Genomic DNA, 18,205 nt, shown 5'->3' with positions numbered 1-18,205 from the left:
ACATCCATAAAGCAAAATGGGCCAAATGTAGCATTTTAGTGTTTTTAGTCTTAATTGTAGATTTAGTTTCTTTTCACACAGAATGTTTTTCATCTAGTTAAACTGTCTTCAGCTTGTCCAATTCTGCTTTGGATTTCCTTTGATACATTATTGTCTGAATAAAATCTTTTCCCCAAATAATAGAAACTATCTACTTGTCCAAGGTTCCCCCCTCTACATTTCATCTTTATTGTGTACTTATCTTTACTTATGCACATTATCTTAGTCTTCTTTGTATTCACTGTGAGTCCCATTTCTTCACTTTTTAATACTAGTTCATTTAACAGTATTTGTAGTTCTTTTTCTGATGTAGCGAGAATGACTGTCATCTGCATATCTGAGATTGTTAATGCTTATCCCATTAATCTTTACACCTTCTGTTCTATCTTCCAAGGCATCCTGCATTATGTACTCAGCATACAAATTACAGTGGGTGTGATCGGTTAACGAACAAATTGGATAATGAACACTTTCGCGGAAGATTTTTATGATCGAACAACGAACACCTCACAGAATAAACATAAGAAGAAGCGACATAAAATAATGAATACCGATTGATCTTCCCTTGTCTTCGGGCAAAAATTTGAAACTTTTCGGAGCGCAGGAGACGTCGATATCGACACTCAATCCGGTATATACTGATTCCTCCGAACTTTCAAACTGTCCCTTGTAATTCCAGCCTTTTATTTTTCTGACAGAAACAATTCTTTTATAGTATTCATGGGACTGTCGGATGGGCTCTCGTTAAGTTTTGCATCGGTTTTTATTTTCAAAAGGTGAGAGTATAATAGCAAAGGTAGAGAGTGGGCAGAAGATGTTTGATGTTGTTGGACAGTATGGCTGAAACAGGTCTACAGTAGGTTGCAGTTCAATCTTATTTAAGAAAGATACAGTATAATCAAGAAGACTCAATCAGCTAAATGAGTAAAAAAAATCACATCTAAGAAATAAAGAACATTGACAAGCTCATAATGGACTTGAAACAGATCTTACAACAGAAGAACGCCAAGAACTCTTGAATGAAGAATACCAAAAAACTCGACGAGATATGTTTTCTTCTAAAAAAAAGGATTAATGCCGATATCCGCTCTTAAACATCTTTTGAAGAAGTGGGAGAATGTGAGAACAACAGTCTTAGAATAGCATCCAAACCAGGTTGAGGTTAATAGGCTGAGGGATCTCTACAGTTACAATGCTATTAATTACTTCCGAAAAATCCTGAAGAAGAAAGAAAAACAATCAACATTAGGCAGATTCTTTAACCCCTACAAACGAACAAAACATGATTAATAAAAATGCAAGACCGTGCATATATGTATTTTTAAATTTTACATATAAACGTAGTAAGTATATATTTTTTTATTTCTTGAGGTCTCCAGAATGAATTAATCAAATTCTCATAAAAACCCATGGTAAATCGATAATCAGTTAACGAACAATTCGGAACAGATTATGTTCATTAACTGATCACCCACTGTATATAGGATTGGTGAAAGTACACAGCCCTGTCTAACCCCTCTTTTTACTTCAATCCATTCAGATTCTTCATTTCTCAATCTAACTTTTGTTTTCTGATTCCAAAATGCATCTTTAATGATCTTAATGTCTCTTTTGTCTAGTCCTAGGTTACAAAGTATTTCAAGTAGTTTATCATGCCGTATCTTATGAAATGCTTTTTCATAGTTTCATAGTCAAAAGCACACAAAATTGGGGACAATCATATCAATTGTTTTTTTTGGCAATTTGAGAGAGAGCAAGGATTGCTTCTCTTGTGCCAACTCCCGTTCAAAATCCAAATTGAGTATTATTGATGTTACTCTCAATTTTGCCATATATTCTATTGTGAATGATTTTTAGTAATATTTTGCTTATATGGTTTAGCAAGCTAGTTGTTCTGTGTTCACAATGTTTTATAGTTCCTGTTTTCTTGGGTATAGGTATTGTAATAGAATAGTTCATTTCATCTGGTGCCTTCCCTTTTTTGTATACGTTATTCAAGATGTCTGCTAATGCATCTATTCCTTCGTCACCTATATTTTTGATAAGTTCAATGGGAATTCCATCTGGTCAAGTTGCCTTACCTTCATTCATGTTTTTAATTGCAAGTCTCACTTCTACCGTAATGTCTGTGCCTTCTTCATCTAGCTCAGGTCTTCATAAAGTGTTCGAATATATTCCTCCCATAATTTTTTCATTTCTACCAAATCTGTTGTTATTTTGCCATCTTTTTTTTTCTACACATCCTGTTCCTAGTGGAAATTTTCCTGTTAGTTCCCTAATCTTTTTATGTAGGTCTTTGGAGTTACAGTCTCTCTCCCATAACTCCATTTCCTCGCTTTTAATTTTTAGCCAGTTTTCTTTTGCTCTTACAATTTCTTTCTGTATTTGTCTGTGTATATTCATATACATTTGTTGATTTTTATTTTTATACTTCTATCTTTCGTCCATGAGCTGTAAGATTTCATTTGTCATCCATGGCTTATTCTTTTCAATTTTTTTATATCCAATTGTTTCTCAGCTGCATTAACAATTGTTGAGTTTAATATTTGCCATTGAACCTCCGGATTTGCCATGTAGTTGCTGTCTTCGTGTTCTTTCAGTTTGTTCTTGATTATTTCTTGATATCTTGATGTAACCGAGATGTTTTTCAGTGCTTCTGTGTTTAAAATTCCTTTGGAGCTTTTTTCTTAGTTATTTTTAGTTTTAAATTAAGGTTGCTTACCAGCAAGTTGTGATCAGAGCCACAATCTGCACCAGGGTAAGTTTTGGTTTTAGTGATCATGGTCTTGAATCTTTGATTGGTCATGATATAGTCTATTTGATTTCTGATTATGTTTTTAGAGTTATCAGAAGGGGCTTTCCACATATATAGTCTTCTCTGTCAATCACACCAGGCATTTGCTATTGTTAAGTTGTACTTACTACAGAGTTCCACTAGTCTGTCTCCTCTTTCATTCCTTTCTCCTAGACCAAATGGCCCTACAATCTCCAACCTTCTACATTGCCAACTTTTACATTTAAATCTCCCATTAGAATGGTAATTTCTTGTGACTTAGTGGTTTCTGGTGCATTTTCCATTTCTTCGTAAAATTCCTCTTTGTCTTGGTCATTTGCATCTGTTGTAGGTGCATATACTTGTATTTTGTTTAACTTAAAGAGTTTCATATTGATTTTCACAGCTATTACTCTGTCAGATATTATAATAGATGTGCTAATAAAATACTATCATAAGATGAAAAAATGAAGGGATTCCCTACCAGGTTCTTCCATGTTATATTTGAAGGGCACCAGACTGCAGATTAAACATTAGTTTGAAGTTCAATACACGTAAACACCATTATGTAGTGTATTATGTATTACACACAGTAACTGATTACAATATATAAGTTTATTCCAGATGTTTGGAACTATACCCCATCATCACTATTATTTTTTTCATGGTTACTTTAGGATGCAATTCCTTCATATGACTAGCAATTTTCTATTGTCAAAAGGACTACTTGCAATTTACTAGCAACCATACTACCTTGAAATTATAATATTTCAACAGCACCAATAGTGGATGTTATTTTGAACACCCTAAATTTTTGGAAAACAAAATTGGCTTATAAATAGACTATCTTTATTTCTGTTTATAATATTTCTCACTATACAAAAAATTTTGAAGATCTATGATGTGTTAGGTACAAGTCACTTGCATCTGTCATTATAGATCTTCAAAATTCCTATACTTTGTGAATCACTTCAGGAGCATCTTTACTGTATTAAATGTCAAATTTATCTTGCATGATTTTGACATGTCTGAGGAACGAGTGATGACTAGCATATGACATCACTTTGTATCTTTTTGTATCGTTATTTCCTTTATGTCATTTCTCATCTTCATGCATGCTTGCTGCCTTATTTGTTTGACATTATATTCAGCAATACATAAATATAAAATAAAAATACTTAATTGAATACATAAATTATTATATTATTATTTTTGATGTTTTGAATATTTTATTATGATATTATAGTTATTTTATTGTTTATTGAAATAATAAAAATATAGTGATTATAGAATAAATTTAATTAATAAATCAGACTTGGGTAAACTTTTTATAATTTGTGTTGCTTACTAATTCAAATTTAGAGATTTTGAATTATTAATTAAATTTACTGACATCTACTTATATTATTAAGTATTTTTAATTAGGAAGACATTGTGAGTTTTCTAACATAATATAGTTACTTTGGCCTCATTGATTCATTTATTAACTGACATAATATTTGAGCAGCAGATTCCAAACAAAAATGAAATTTTACAGTTAAAGGAAAATATCAAATATATTTTTGATATTTTTAAAGGAAAATATCAAATATACACTTGAACAGATCCACTATGAGCTTACTTTTTTGGGTATACAAGTCTATCCATTTGGAGTATGGATTTGTTCAAGTATGTAGGTTTATTTTTATCAAAAGTAGTGTTAGTATGAATAGTCTCAGGAATCAAAGTAAAAACCAAAAAATAGTTCTAAAAAAGTAACACAGATAGCAAGAAATGAGATGCAATAATTTACACTTACAATTTTGAACAGGTTGTTTACAGTAATCTTTAGATTTGTGAAAATGTGATTTGAATAATCCTACATATGGGTTTATTCGAGTATTGTAGGACTATTTTTTAAATGCAATTGGGATGCGGTTTATTCAAGCCTGTGGATCTAATTCAACTGTATAGCGTATTACAAAAATTCCTAAAATAATTTGTGTTACAAGATATCAAAAGTTAGCTCTTCAAGTTTATAGAAGAAAATGATGTCCAAAAAATTTTAAGTACCATCTGCCTGTTTTATATTATTATTATTATTAACATAATTTCTTGCAAATAACCTATGGATTGGCTGTGTTTGAAAGTCAATTTGAAAGCAGGATTGGATTTTCTGCCAATTTTAACTTGCAACTACAAATGCCTCAAACAACTTTTATTTTGTTTAAACTGACCAAGTGTGTTGTTATAAATCAAAAAACTCTTTGCATGCCAGACATATTCATCTATCATTGCAATTTTTCCCAAATCATCAAAATGATATATATATGTGTACCTAACTTTTAGTTCTCTGCCATTGGATTGGTTTTTGCACTTATGAAAACATGATGACCAGGGTATACAATCAGGTTACAGCTACATGTGAATGCTAGATTCAGGGATGTCTTTGTTCAGGGTCAGTCAGTCGAGCACAATGTGACCCCAAACAAAGACATCCCCATCCGGAGTTGCCTGAACCATTGTAAACACCAAACTTTTATTTCATTGCAATTAGACTGAAAGTGAACTAACAGATTAGACCCATTGTTAGGATCTAACCCCAAAAGATCCAATGGTGACAAAGATTAAGGATACAGCAGACCTGGAATCAGTTAAATCGTTCATAAAATCTTTACTCACAGAACAACAAGCAGCAACTCATTGACAACAACAGGCTGAACATTGTTGAGAGGAACTTTTTCAAACTTATCAAAGATATTCATTCTATTGCACACACACCTTCATCCTCAGGAACACTCCTTCAGTTACCAGAATTCCAATGCAACAAAGATGATGGCTAAAGATTTAATGAGTGGGTAAATTATTTTGAGTTTGCCTTAAACTGCATGGCACCTAAGACGACCAACCAGGAAAAGTTTGTTTCTTATGACTAAACTTTCTGAATTCGTCTTCAGCAAGTACAATAAATATTGTATGCCAAAGTGTTTATGGATTTCGACTATGAGGAAACTACTACTCAACTCAGTCAAATTTTAGCAAGAAACATTTGATCTTTGCAGATTGCTATGACAGACCTACACACTTCACTGATTCCTCAGTATGATAAACCACTACCAAACCTTTCTTCATAACATGTGTCAGACTTGCCATCCACTGGATGAATTACTACAGAAGTGACAGTGATCAAACAAATGCCAACAGGCCTTCCAATGTATCAAAGACATTCTCAAGTTGGATTTACTCCTCACTCACCATGATCCAATGCTCAACATCATTGTCACAACTGATGTATGAAGCCTGGAGCTTGGTGCAATCATCCAGCACCACCTGCCCAATGGAATAATAAAGGCTATTGCCCACACTTCACGAACACTCACTCCAGTCAAATCGAAAAAAAAAAAATGTTTACACTCATCTTTGTTGTCCACAAGTTCCACAAGATGATTTATGGACGATCCTTCACTCTTCTCATAAATCACAATCACAAACCCCTCCTTGCCATCTTCAGCAACAAGAAAGGTATCCTGACACACCACCAATCATACACAATGCTGGGCAACGATCCTTCTTGGATATAACTTCAAGATCAAATATTGGAAAACTACTGAATTTAGACAAGCAGATGCTTTATCATGCCTCATTTCTGCTCAATCATCAAGAGATGAAGAAATGGTCATGGCAACCATCCAAACCAAGATGGATCTTACAGCCATTTCATCTCAACTTCCAGTAACCTTTGACAAACTGTGTGAGCAAACTAAAAAGAATCAAGTAGTGGATCACTCCAAAGTGGCCAAATGTTGACAAACTTTAGGAGTCCTTGGACTAGGCTCAAATTCAACAATTCTACTGATGACATGATGGACTCAGTGTCAAAAAAGGATGTCTATTCAACAATGAATGTATTATCCTTCCCACAGTAGTACAATTTAAGATACTTAAACTTCTACATTGTAGACATTCCAGCATCTGGCACATAAAGTCTCTAGCTCACAACTACATTTATTGGCCTTGGAATATGAATCTTAACATCAAGTCAACCATGCGACAATGCTCTCCATGTATTGAAGCAGCCAAATAACCAGTAACTTCCAAACTATTCTCTTGGCCAAATGTGGATATGCTATCCATGGTAGCATATCCACATTGACTATGCAGGATCTTACCAGGGCCACAGCTTTTTCATTGTAGTAGATAGTATCCAGAAATTAGATAGATTAGTATCCAGAAATCTTTAGCATGTACAAAATTATATCTCTCACAATGATTAGTGTGCTGCAGAAACTCCTTATTTGTCACAGACTGCCAGAAGTTCTTGTCAGTGACAATAGAACACAGTTCAGCTCATATGAATTCAAAAGATTCTGTGACCAACACAGAATCAAGTGCATCCAGTGGTGATATTCAGGGGGTTCGCACAGGTTCAGCCGAACCCGTTGTTAAAATTTTCAGTTTTCCGAACCTTGTTAAACACATGGAGCATTTCTCAGTGATTTTGTTTTTTTTTTTTTTTTAAATATATTAAAATATACGTATTATACTCTGTAATTCTACTCAACTAGAGCCTTATACCCCGTTCGCACCAAGTATTTCAATCTAGACTGTGAGCAAGGTCGGGGACTATGTCTTGGCGCGACTGTTTTAATCTCAACCGAAACGAGGTTTAATCGCGATCAATTGAAGAGAGTTCTTGAAACTAGATCCAGTCATAAGAGAGATCCCACAATCTCACGCGCGTGAGATAATACAAGATGGCTGTGGAATACGTGTCGGGCTATGGACAGTGAAATAAAAAGGAGATTGTATTTCGAGAGATGATGACGTCTGTCTATTATCAGCAGTGCCATTCAAGGTGAAAAATTTCTCTGCCTGAAAAAAAAAAAGGTCGACAGCACTAATATACTATTGTTACCTGGTCTTCGCCCAGGGCTCGTTACATTCCAAATACGCCACTGATTATTAGATATATCGCAAGAAAAGGTATTGTATTTATTTCCAGCCAAAACTTCCATTTTGTTTGTCAGTGATTGTTAGGGAAAAATTTTCTACTAGCGAACCCTTTGTTAACTATTTCGAATATCACCACTGAGTACATCATCTTGCCACCCTGTCATCCACATTCCAATGGGCAGGTAGAAAGATTCATCAACACGCTGAAGCAAGCACTAACAAGTTAAAAGGGGAAAGAAATATACAACACACACTGGATATATTTCTGAAAACTTATCAAATAACTCCAAATTTGGCTCTACCAGATAACAAATCTCCAGTCAAACTCTTCTTCAGATGCAAGATTCGAACATCTCTCAACCTATTGTTGCTGCCAAAATATCCAACAAAGTGCAACATCAAAATGAAGAAGCAATTCAACCACAAGGATAGAGCCTGGGAACAAAATTTTGCAATTAAAGAGCTCATCTTTGCATGACCAACACATTCAAAATTGGCAGTTAAGAACAATCAAGTACAAAGTCAGAAACAATATATATGAGATGAAAATGACTAATGGATTAACTCAGTGATTTAATGTCAACCAACTCATATGGAGACAATCTTCTCGACAATGTCCTAAGAACGACCCCCCTCGCTGTCATCATGAAAATTTTTTCCATTCCATTACACACCACTCTGACTCCAGAATTAGAGCATTAGGTTGAGAGACTGGCGAAGGTCTCTGCCATCTGAGAGATCATTCACCATTGAAGAAACACCACTTGAGAATATGGCACCATATCCTCCACATCAATTGGCCCACACTTGGATCCTGACTGGATGACTTCAAATCAAACCTTCTCGAAAGAACTATTACATTGCATAAGCCACCAATTTGAGAGTTTTGCTTCTTAAAAGGGGAGGTGCTAGATCAATTGTTTTTGCACATGTGACAAAACCTAATGACCACGGCTCCGATTCAGTCACATCTACGTGTGGTTGTGAGATTCAAGGATGTCTTTGTTTAGGGTCAATCAGTCGAGCCAGATATAACCAGAGTCCAGTCTGAACCGTTGTAACAATCAAACTTTTATTTTGTTGTAATTAGAATGGAAGTGAATAAAATAGATTAGAGATCTAATCCCAAAAGAGCCTAACATCTTCCATTCATTTTATATGCCTGAATCCACAATTTAATTATTATTATTAGACCTTCCCACTTGAACCTATATCTTAAAAGTTGATACATTTTTGGTAACTCTTTCCCTACATGAAACTGACATATCAATTTTACAGTATGTTAATTGTGTACAGCAAGTAAAAATCTAAACTATCAATTCTCAAATCTGTCTCATTGGATACTATCAATGTTAAAACTTTTACTATTTAATGTTTTTTAGATTATTTTAGCATTTACTGTTATTAATTTATTATTATGTATTTTATTAGCATCATTTGATAAATAAAATAGAAATAAAGTAAAATGATAACAGAATTTGTAGTCCTGGTAACCTATCCAACATAAAAATGTTGGATAGGTTAGGTTTGGGAATAGTTTTAAAGTTTAGGTGATTCATCTCAAATATTCATTTATTTATAATCATATTTACAAACAGAAATAAGATGACATATTTGAAACAATACCTTCTAAACTAAAAACTGGCAGGTACCATTTTTCAAAAACAGGGTGTATGGTAATTTAAGTTATATAAAGTTTTATTTCCACATAAACAATATTTTGCTGGTTATCTGCATAAAATTATGATAATTTGCTCCACATTATTTTAAATTAAAAAAAACTTCCTTTTTCCTTAATATCAATTAATTTTTAATTAAAAAATTTGATATGTTAAATAAGTATAAATAATGTAAAAAGATAGCAACATTCTACACATCCACAAGAGCCGAATTATCGGGCTAGAGTTGGCTATAATAAATAAATAATTAATAAGACAATTTGGCACTAGAGCTCGGCATTAGGGGCCATCTCTTACTAAACTTAATAATTATAATTAAATTAAATAAATAATTTTAATAATTTGGAACTGGAGGAAAAGAAATCGGCCCGAAGCGGGACTCTAACCCGCAACTTCTGCTATCCGTGCAGACACATTACCAGTTACGCTACCCGGACCTTCAGTCCGATCGCCTCCTCCAGTATATATAAGCTAATACGACGACCATCGACGGTCATTACAATGCCGGCTGGGGACACATCAAGTGCCCACGTCCTCCCAAGGCACTCAACCGGCCATCGCAACCCCGGCAAGGCGTATAAATATAAATAAATAACGACTAACCCATTACAAAGCTACACATCCACAAGAGCCGAATTATCGGGCTAGAGTTGGCTATAATAAATAAATAATTAATAAGACAATTTGGCACTAGAGCTCGGCGTTAGGCGCCATCTCTTACTAAACTTAATAATTATAATTAAATTAAATAAATAATTTTAATAATTTGGAACTGGAGGAAAAGAAATCGGCCCGAAGCGGGACTCGAACCCGCAACTTCTGCTATCCGTGCAGACACGTTACCAGTTACGCTACCCGGACCTTCGGTCTGATCGCCTCCTCCAGTATATATAAGCTAATACGAATGACCGTCGATGGTCGTCGTATTAGCTTATATATACTGGAGGAGGCGATCAGACCGAAGGTCCGGGTAGCGTAACTGGTAACGTGTCTGCACGGATAGCAGAAGTTGCGGGTTCGAGTCCCGCTTCGGGCCGATTTCTTTTCCTCCAGTTCCAAATTATTAAAATTATTTATTTAATTTAATTATAATTATTAAGTTTAGTAAGAGATGGCGCCTAACGCCGAGCTCTAGTGCCAAATTGTCTTATTAATTATTTATTTATTATAGCCAACTCTAACCCGATAATTCGGCTCTTGTGGATGTGTAGCTTTGTAATGGGTTAGTCGTTATTTATTTATAGATAGCAACATTCACAAAAACATTGTTTTTAAATTACAAAAATATAAAATTGCAAAATAATGCAAAATGCGAATGTGGTTGGACTAGTGAAAACAGTCAGGTAGAGCCTCTATAAAAGAAATTTAAATAAGTTAAATATAAATTAGATTCTGATAGTCTATATTTATCTTTTTAATTTGTATTTTAACTACAAAACTATATTATATTATCACAAGGAAATTAATTTTCTACCTATAAGGAATCAAACTAAGATTTTGACACTTTAAATTTAACAGGTAAATTTTGTTCTTTCAACATATATTTTTATATTTTTCAAGTGTCTTCATATTTCATAACGTATTTGAATATGAAATCAAGAAAGGTCAATAATTCAGATATTCACTTAAATTTTTATATTAAATTATTATTTGTATGTTAATAATATATTATGTAATAACAATAATATATACAGTAGACTCGTGTTAATTTGAATTTCCTTTTAATTCAACCTTGAATATGCTGTCTCCTGTTTATTTGAATTAAGAGTGCATGTTACTAGATCATCGTCATCTTCCCATTTTTGAAATTTGAAGTTTGAATTTAAAATTAATACATTACTTTTAAAAATATATTAAAAAATTAAAATGTAAAAACATTTCAAATCAATTAATACATGACAGTTTATGGTCTCCCTGTGGTACTTGCTCATCATGGCTTTTCGTGGGCAATACAGAACCTTTGTTTTGTATTTCTCATTGATTAAACATTATTCTGTTTGCCATGTGGTAACCATTATTAAAATCATTTCATCATTTCTGTAACATTCAGAAATTCAAACTGTTTAAAACTGTCCCTCTGTTTTAACTAACAAGAGTCTATTATATTAACATTAATTATTATTTATAATAATATGTTATTTTTTGTTTATTTATCATACTGTTGAAAAAAATATCAAATAGAAAAAAAGTGTCTTGTTACAGGTGTACAAGTGAAAAATCTCAAAAATTTTTGAACCATTAAAGCCAAACAATTGCTGGATTAAATTAGGCTGTTTTACTGCTGTGATAACTAGTATGGTTATATCTAAATTTAATGTCTGGAAGCAAGAGATCAGATGGAGGTCCAAATAGCATAACTGGCAACACATCTGCACAGTAAGTAGCAGTTGTGGATTTGAGTCCCACTGTGGACTGACTCTTTTCTTCCAAAATTTTCTAAATTATTTAATAAATATTAATTTAGTTATAATTATTAAATTTAATAAGAGATAATACATAATGTCAACTTTTATTGCCAAATTATTCAGATTTTCATTATTAATAATAGTAATAATACAAACCAATGTAATCCAATAATTGTTTGGATTTAATATAACTATTGGGCTTAGAGATGTTTACATACATACAATTTTTGAACCTTTGGACTCATTTTCAGAGAAGCTCGAACTAAAATAAAAATTCCAATTCTGTAAAAAGTCTGAAAAAAGATTGTTTTTGTTATCTATTATCAAAATTTTATAAATAGGATACCATCACAGTGGAAAATGCATAGGAAGAAAGTAACGCTATACATCATTGATGACTAATTCACAGGAAACTGACAAAATCAAATAAGACTGGTCTGAAAACTAATCAAAATCAAGAGATTTAAGGAATATATGTCAAGATAATTTATTGATAAACTCATCTCAAATCAAGGAAAAACTTCTTTAATAAAGAGAATTTCTTATTCCATTGTATATGATTGTTAAACACACAGTAAAAACGCATAGATTTATTATCTCTAACATCAAAACTGTTATCCTTCTTTTACTTTCAGTTTTGTTTAATAAAAACATGTTTAATAAAAATGATGGTATACCAAAAGAAATACCCCAAGAATTATTTAAAAACATTATCTCATATGTGTACTGTAACTAAACAAAAATGTATAAATACATTCTTGTATGAAACTATAAGAAAAATGGATGAGATTTATTTCTCCTGGCAAAAAATTTGCTTATTCATAGAAATCAGTCAAATATGAAATACATTGGTTCTTCAGCAAAACATTCAATATATTAAATATAAACTAAGATTTAGTAAGATTGATGTTTATTACACTAAATATTTTGTTTTTTTATATGAAAATAAACAAAATCTTACCAATAAATACAATTTTAAAAAAACCTTTTTGAATTAGATCAGGAAGCAGGATTTTAACCTTAAAAAAACTTGTTTGAGAACTTCTTTAGGGAGAAATTAACCAAATCGGAAGATTTCATGTCCTAACTAAAATATGCCGATAACCGATTAGATCGAGATCGTTAGATATGTTTTAAAATAATATTCAACTTATTAATAAAGTTTACTTACAAAAAAAAACAAAAAAATTATATAAAAGTCCAAGTCAAAAGAGATCTACGCAGGTAACGTTACACATTTTCAGTTTGAAATGGCGTCAACGCATCCTAGCGGAGAAAAAATGAAATAAATGTATAAACATAGAATTTTTAACAATAAGCAATCTCGAATAATATTTTAAATATTAATTTATTAAATGTTAAGTAATAATATTTATTAATCGAATTTGGATTCGAATTAAATAAAAGATATTAAGAAATATGGCTTTTAAAAATCGACATCTGGCGTCGTATTTGTGTACGAAGGTTAATGATGGAAGATTTGCGTTTTGTATCTCCATACACTCATTACGGATAATTTGTTGTTTACGCTTGCCATGACTACGGAAAAGAGAATTAATATCAATTTCTCGTCTGTAAGTAATAATCGGGCGTAGTATATAAATATAAATAATCAATAGAAAGCAGACAATGCTTTATATGAATTCACCGTGAGAAATTTTGTTTATTTTATAGCTGATAGACTTGAAAGCTGAACTTTTTAAGAAGCAAGAAGCTCTCAAAGCTGAAAAACTGAGAAGAGAATTCGGACAACCTTCAGCAGAACCTCCTAAGAAGGTATTTTTTTCATTCCCTGATTATTTCTTGTGTGCTGAAATGAGTTTTTTTTTTTTTTGCTTAATTTGTCTGAAATTATTCCATAAATCAAGATCATATTGCTCTGTTCTTTAAATTCACTTGATTCAAGTAAAAGCAAAGAAGTGCATTTAAAAATGTATTCCTAATGCACAGATTTATTTACACTTTTGTTGGATGTAATACCGTGTTATTAATTATAATAAAAGATTTAGCGTGTGATAACCACTTTGAAAAAGGAAGCGACATTATTTATAAGTGGTGACATAGCCTACGATATATAAATTGTGGAGTAGAATCAATTATACATATTCCTACTCAGAAATTATTATTATTATTCTATAATTAATATATCTGTAACGAAATACAAACGGTGAGTTTACATATTATGCCGCGATTGGTCGTAACTTTCCTTTTTTGCTCTTTTATGTAACTGTAACTGCGGGTGGATGATTGTAGAAATGAAGGAATCGGTGTCGTGTGTATCGAGGATCAAATTCGGTAACGTATCGGTCTTAAGCTATTAAGTAAGAGCACCAATTACGCAAATTGATTTCGTTTGTTTCACGAGAAGTGCTCGATTAGAAGGTTAATATTAGTTTATTGTTAAATGTAACTTAATTTATCAAACTTAATCAATTTATGTTAATATAGTTTGTTAACCTTATAATCTTGCATTAGTTTTAGTCCTTAATTTTTGAAATATAGTTTTCTCAAATCAAGTTGTAAAAGTTTTAGGTAAAAATACAATAATATTTTTTAATTTACAATCTGTTTAAATTTCAAATTTGTTTATGATAAGCATTTGTTTTACCAATACAACATCTACGTGACTTCTGTTTGTTATCTCTCCACATTGAGTAGGGTTGTAAATTTACTGACTTCTTGACTGCTAGTAAAATGGTAAATTTTTCAAAACATTACCAAAAGTTTTAATTTTAGATTCTAAATTTAAAAATTAGTGCACTTATTGATTCACCAATAAAACAATAACTAAGTCAGCAACTAAACAATCTTTGGTGTTCCATGACCAATTGAATTCCCTTTTTTCTATTTTCAAAAACAAAAAGTTTTTCATGAGTAAAAAGTGGCCAGTGCAAGTGCTCACATTCATGGTGCTGAAATGTTTATAAAAACATTGTCTTTACAGCATTAACTGTTTATTTACTACTGTCTTTAATAACAATAATAAAATTATTGTTGTTAAATTATTGTTAATAAATTTCATTTCATTTTATTAAAGACAGTTAATAAAAACACTGTTTTTTTAACATTACTATTTACTTGATAAAGTAAATTTATGCCATTTTGTCAACTAAAATCATCATTGTGTTCTAGGTGTTATGGTATTAAGAAAAATTGCCAAACTGTCTAGCATGGTGATATAATATGATACTTTATAATTTTTAATGTAATAATTTAAAAGATAAATGATATGAACTACTTTTACAATTTAAATAAAAATTTTTGACACTTCTATCTTTAATATATGAAAATATAAATATACATGAAAGTGTACACACAAGTATTTGGCTTCAAAAAATTATTGTGTAGGCCTATTATTTTTTACCAAATTTACTGGTAAAAAATATTAAATTACTGACATATTTACTGATGCATTTTTATCTGATTACAGGTAATGCAACCCGTAATATTAGGTCTGTGTGATTTCTTTATTTTTAATTTTTTCAGTGTTATTTTTTGAAAAAATACAAGCTATTAATGCTTTTTTTTTTTACTTTCCTGACATTGTTATGTATGACAGAGGGGAATTTTTTGACTGCTGTACTTTCCCTTCTCCCCAGATTTTTTACAGTTTTGGATTCGGGGACCTTGAAACATCGAGAAATAAAATTCGGGGGGTTTTTTACGTATGTATGGATGTTAGTGTGTGTGTCACGATTTTGGTCATTCTCTTTGAAGCTTAATCACTTCTGTGCTTTTTATTGAAAATTTCTGAAATTTTGCAGGAAGATTTCTGTATTAGGGGATTGATGCTATTACAGATTGGTAATTAAAGGTCCAGGAAATGAAGAGATTGTAGGGATTTTTGTATCATATCTCAAGTGGGATTGGACTTAATGACAATTTTACTCATTATTAAAATGTATGCTTTTTGCCATTTTATAATTATTAAAAACATAGAAAGCTTTTTCAGATAAAATATCATAACAGATGGTGCCACACATGCAGTTTTAAATGTTGCTGGATTTTTATATTTAATGTTTTAACTTAAAAATGTTTGAATATTTAATTATAAAGTTTATTTTAATTGCATCTTAAGCTGGATTACATTTTTACATAAATAAAAAGCTTATATAGATTTTTAGATGTAATTTTACTAAGTTCAAGAAAAATTCAACTTGTTGTTCATATATAAAAAAAATTAAACAAAGGAAAATAATAGCATTATACACAACAGTAAAGTACAGTTGAACCCCATTTATGTTTCTCATAGGAGTTATTCACAAGTGATGTCATGCCCCAAGGGGGAATTTAAGAAATGTGACAATCTATGGGAAGTGTTTAAGGCAGCATGATGTCACTGTTTACTAAATATACAATTTGGATTATAGTTGGATCTTGTATAATAAACCTGCACATGCATTGCTCTTTTATTTTGCAACTCTCAGTATCAATATTGAAAAACTCCTCCAGAGACATCACTGAGTATAGACATTTTCATGGGAATCAAAATGCCAAAACTGTATAGGAGAAAATTTGATCTGCAAAGTTGTACTGTACATAAAATATCTTATTTCATAATTTTTTGACTCTTGCCATTGCTATACACAATCCTGGTATTTATTTTTAAAATCAAATATCCTACTTGATGATTTTTGCCATCCAATACAGTTGTCAAATTGAACAACTGTTCCTTCTACTTAGAGGAATGTTCAGTTTTGGAAAATTCAGTAATTTTCATTTTAACATTTTTTGGTTAGGATTTGTTTAATCCAAATTTTATAGAAAAAACTCTGAAAGGAGGAACTTTTTCCCTCATATATTATACATACTGGTTAAATAGAATACGATAAAAAAACACCTTTAACAATCCAGCAAATAAAATTTACTAAAATAAAAACATTTTCAATCATTTTTAACCGATCTTCCTCGGTTACCATAAAATAGAATGTAAATTTAAATATAAATAAAAACAAGAATTCCGAGATAAATACATAAATAAATAACTGAAAATGTAGTTGCAGACAATAAAATAAATAACAAATAAATGTTTCTTAATAAAAATAAAAATGTCTCTTAATAAAATTAATCTTCATAAAAAGATCGCCATGCAGTAGCCAATGTGTATGTGTCCCTAAGGTTGATGTAACCAGTTCTTTTGTGCACTTTAAAAATCTCTAATCTTTCAAGATATTTCATCATGTGTATATTTGTTGTTGGTTTGATAATTGATGCTTGCTCCCATTGGACATGAATGTCCTGTTGCTGTGTGTAAGCTGATAGTGTGGTGTTATCGAGCTTCTTATTAATTGTATATTTATGTTCCTTGAGTCATTGTAAGTTGCGCATTATTTTTTATCGAACATTTTTTTTTTGTAGAAATGTTGGTTGTGATATGACAACAATGGTTGACCAATAACATGAAACGTTATTTACCATGGAATCAGATATATGGCAGTTTAGGATTATATCATGCCCCCTTTAAGCCTGCACAATCCTTGAGAGTGGTTGTGCAGGCTTAAGCCAATTGCTAATTTTCAATGCCAAGCTCTAGTTGGTCAAAAAGAATGACCAATGCAGGTTGCAGCAAGAAGATAGAGGGAGCTCATGGCAAAGATTATATGTGACTGCTGAAGACATTGAATGGATTGACAAAAAATTTATTGATATGGAAAATCTCCCCAAAAGTGTTCATTTCATTTATATATCCCCAAAAAATATATAAATGAAATTTGACACTATAAAATTGGAAAAATAATAATAATAAAATCAATACAATAATAAATTTGTTTTTACATAATGTGAATGAAATTCAAATTAAAGACATTTAAATATATAAAAAGTAAAATAATGAAATAATAAAGAAATAAAATATTAATGCAATAAATTTTTCCTCCAAATATAATTTGGTTAGCTTTAGTTATACTGTACTACATATAAATAATGAAATGCATACCCTATATCTAAAACGATTTTTACTTTTTTGTATTTCAAAAGCTGAATATATTTCACTGAAGTAAATTCATAAAAATTTTCCATAATTTTAAAATTAACATAAAATTATTCATGGCTTTAAATATTTTAAGCTCTTCCAATTAATTTTTGGACAATTTTTAGTAATCAACTACAGATTTTAGAATAAGTGTAAAATATTTAAAATACAGTTGTACTTCGAACACTTCAGAATTTGAACACTAAATTCAACAAAAATTTGCCTTTGACTTCGAATGATGTTTCAGAATTTGAACTGGTCATGCACTGAAAAAATGCACTCAAACCTTAAACACAAATCATCTTTCACTCATGTGTTATGCTCATATAATTTCAGTGCTTTTTTCACTTTATTTTTGGTATATTTGATGTTTATATTGTGTTTTTTTTGTCAATTTTTAACAATT

The 18,205-nt window shown here is 31.2% G+C and overlaps 2 protein-coding genes across 4 annotated transcripts in view; one reads left to right on the top strand and one right to left on the bottom strand.

Moving 5' to 3' along the window:
* Window positions 1-13,115, bottom strand: part of LOC136971136 (transcription initiation factor TFIID subunit 12-like) — a 30,727-nt gene extending 17,612 nt beyond the window's left edge. For 2 of the 3 annotated variants that reach the window (XM_067265617.1, XM_067265633.1), the window contains exon 1: window positions 13,000-13,115. The gene's annotated coding sequence lies outside the window, so the exon portion shown is untranslated. Of the gene's footprint in view, window positions 1-12,789; window positions 12,977-12,999 lie in introns of those variants that run through there. The other variant, XM_067265625.1, reaches the window with a different exon arrangement.
* The window catches only part of LOC136971214 (coiled-coil domain-containing protein 174-like), a 39,736-nt gene that overhangs the window by 2,817 nt on the left and 18,714 nt on the right, over window positions 1-18,205 (top strand). Inside the window, exon 3 of the mRNA XM_067265690.1 lies at window positions 13,503-13,604. Within this exon, the coding sequence (XP_067121791.1) occupies window positions 13,503-13,604 (102 nt within the window). The remainder of the gene's footprint in view (window positions 1-13,502; window positions 13,605-18,205) is intronic.

This window comes from Centruroides vittatus, unplaced genomic scaffold (assembly GCF_030686945.1).
Source record: "Centruroides vittatus isolate TY-2023 unplaced genomic scaffold, ASM3068694v2 contig_1050, whole genome shotgun sequence".
NCBI lineage: Eukaryota > Metazoa > Arthropoda > Arachnida > Scorpiones > Buthidae > Centruroides > Centruroides vittatus.
The sequence above is the reverse complement of the archived record's forward strand: the minus strand, read 5'-3'. Positions and strand labels throughout refer to the sequence as shown.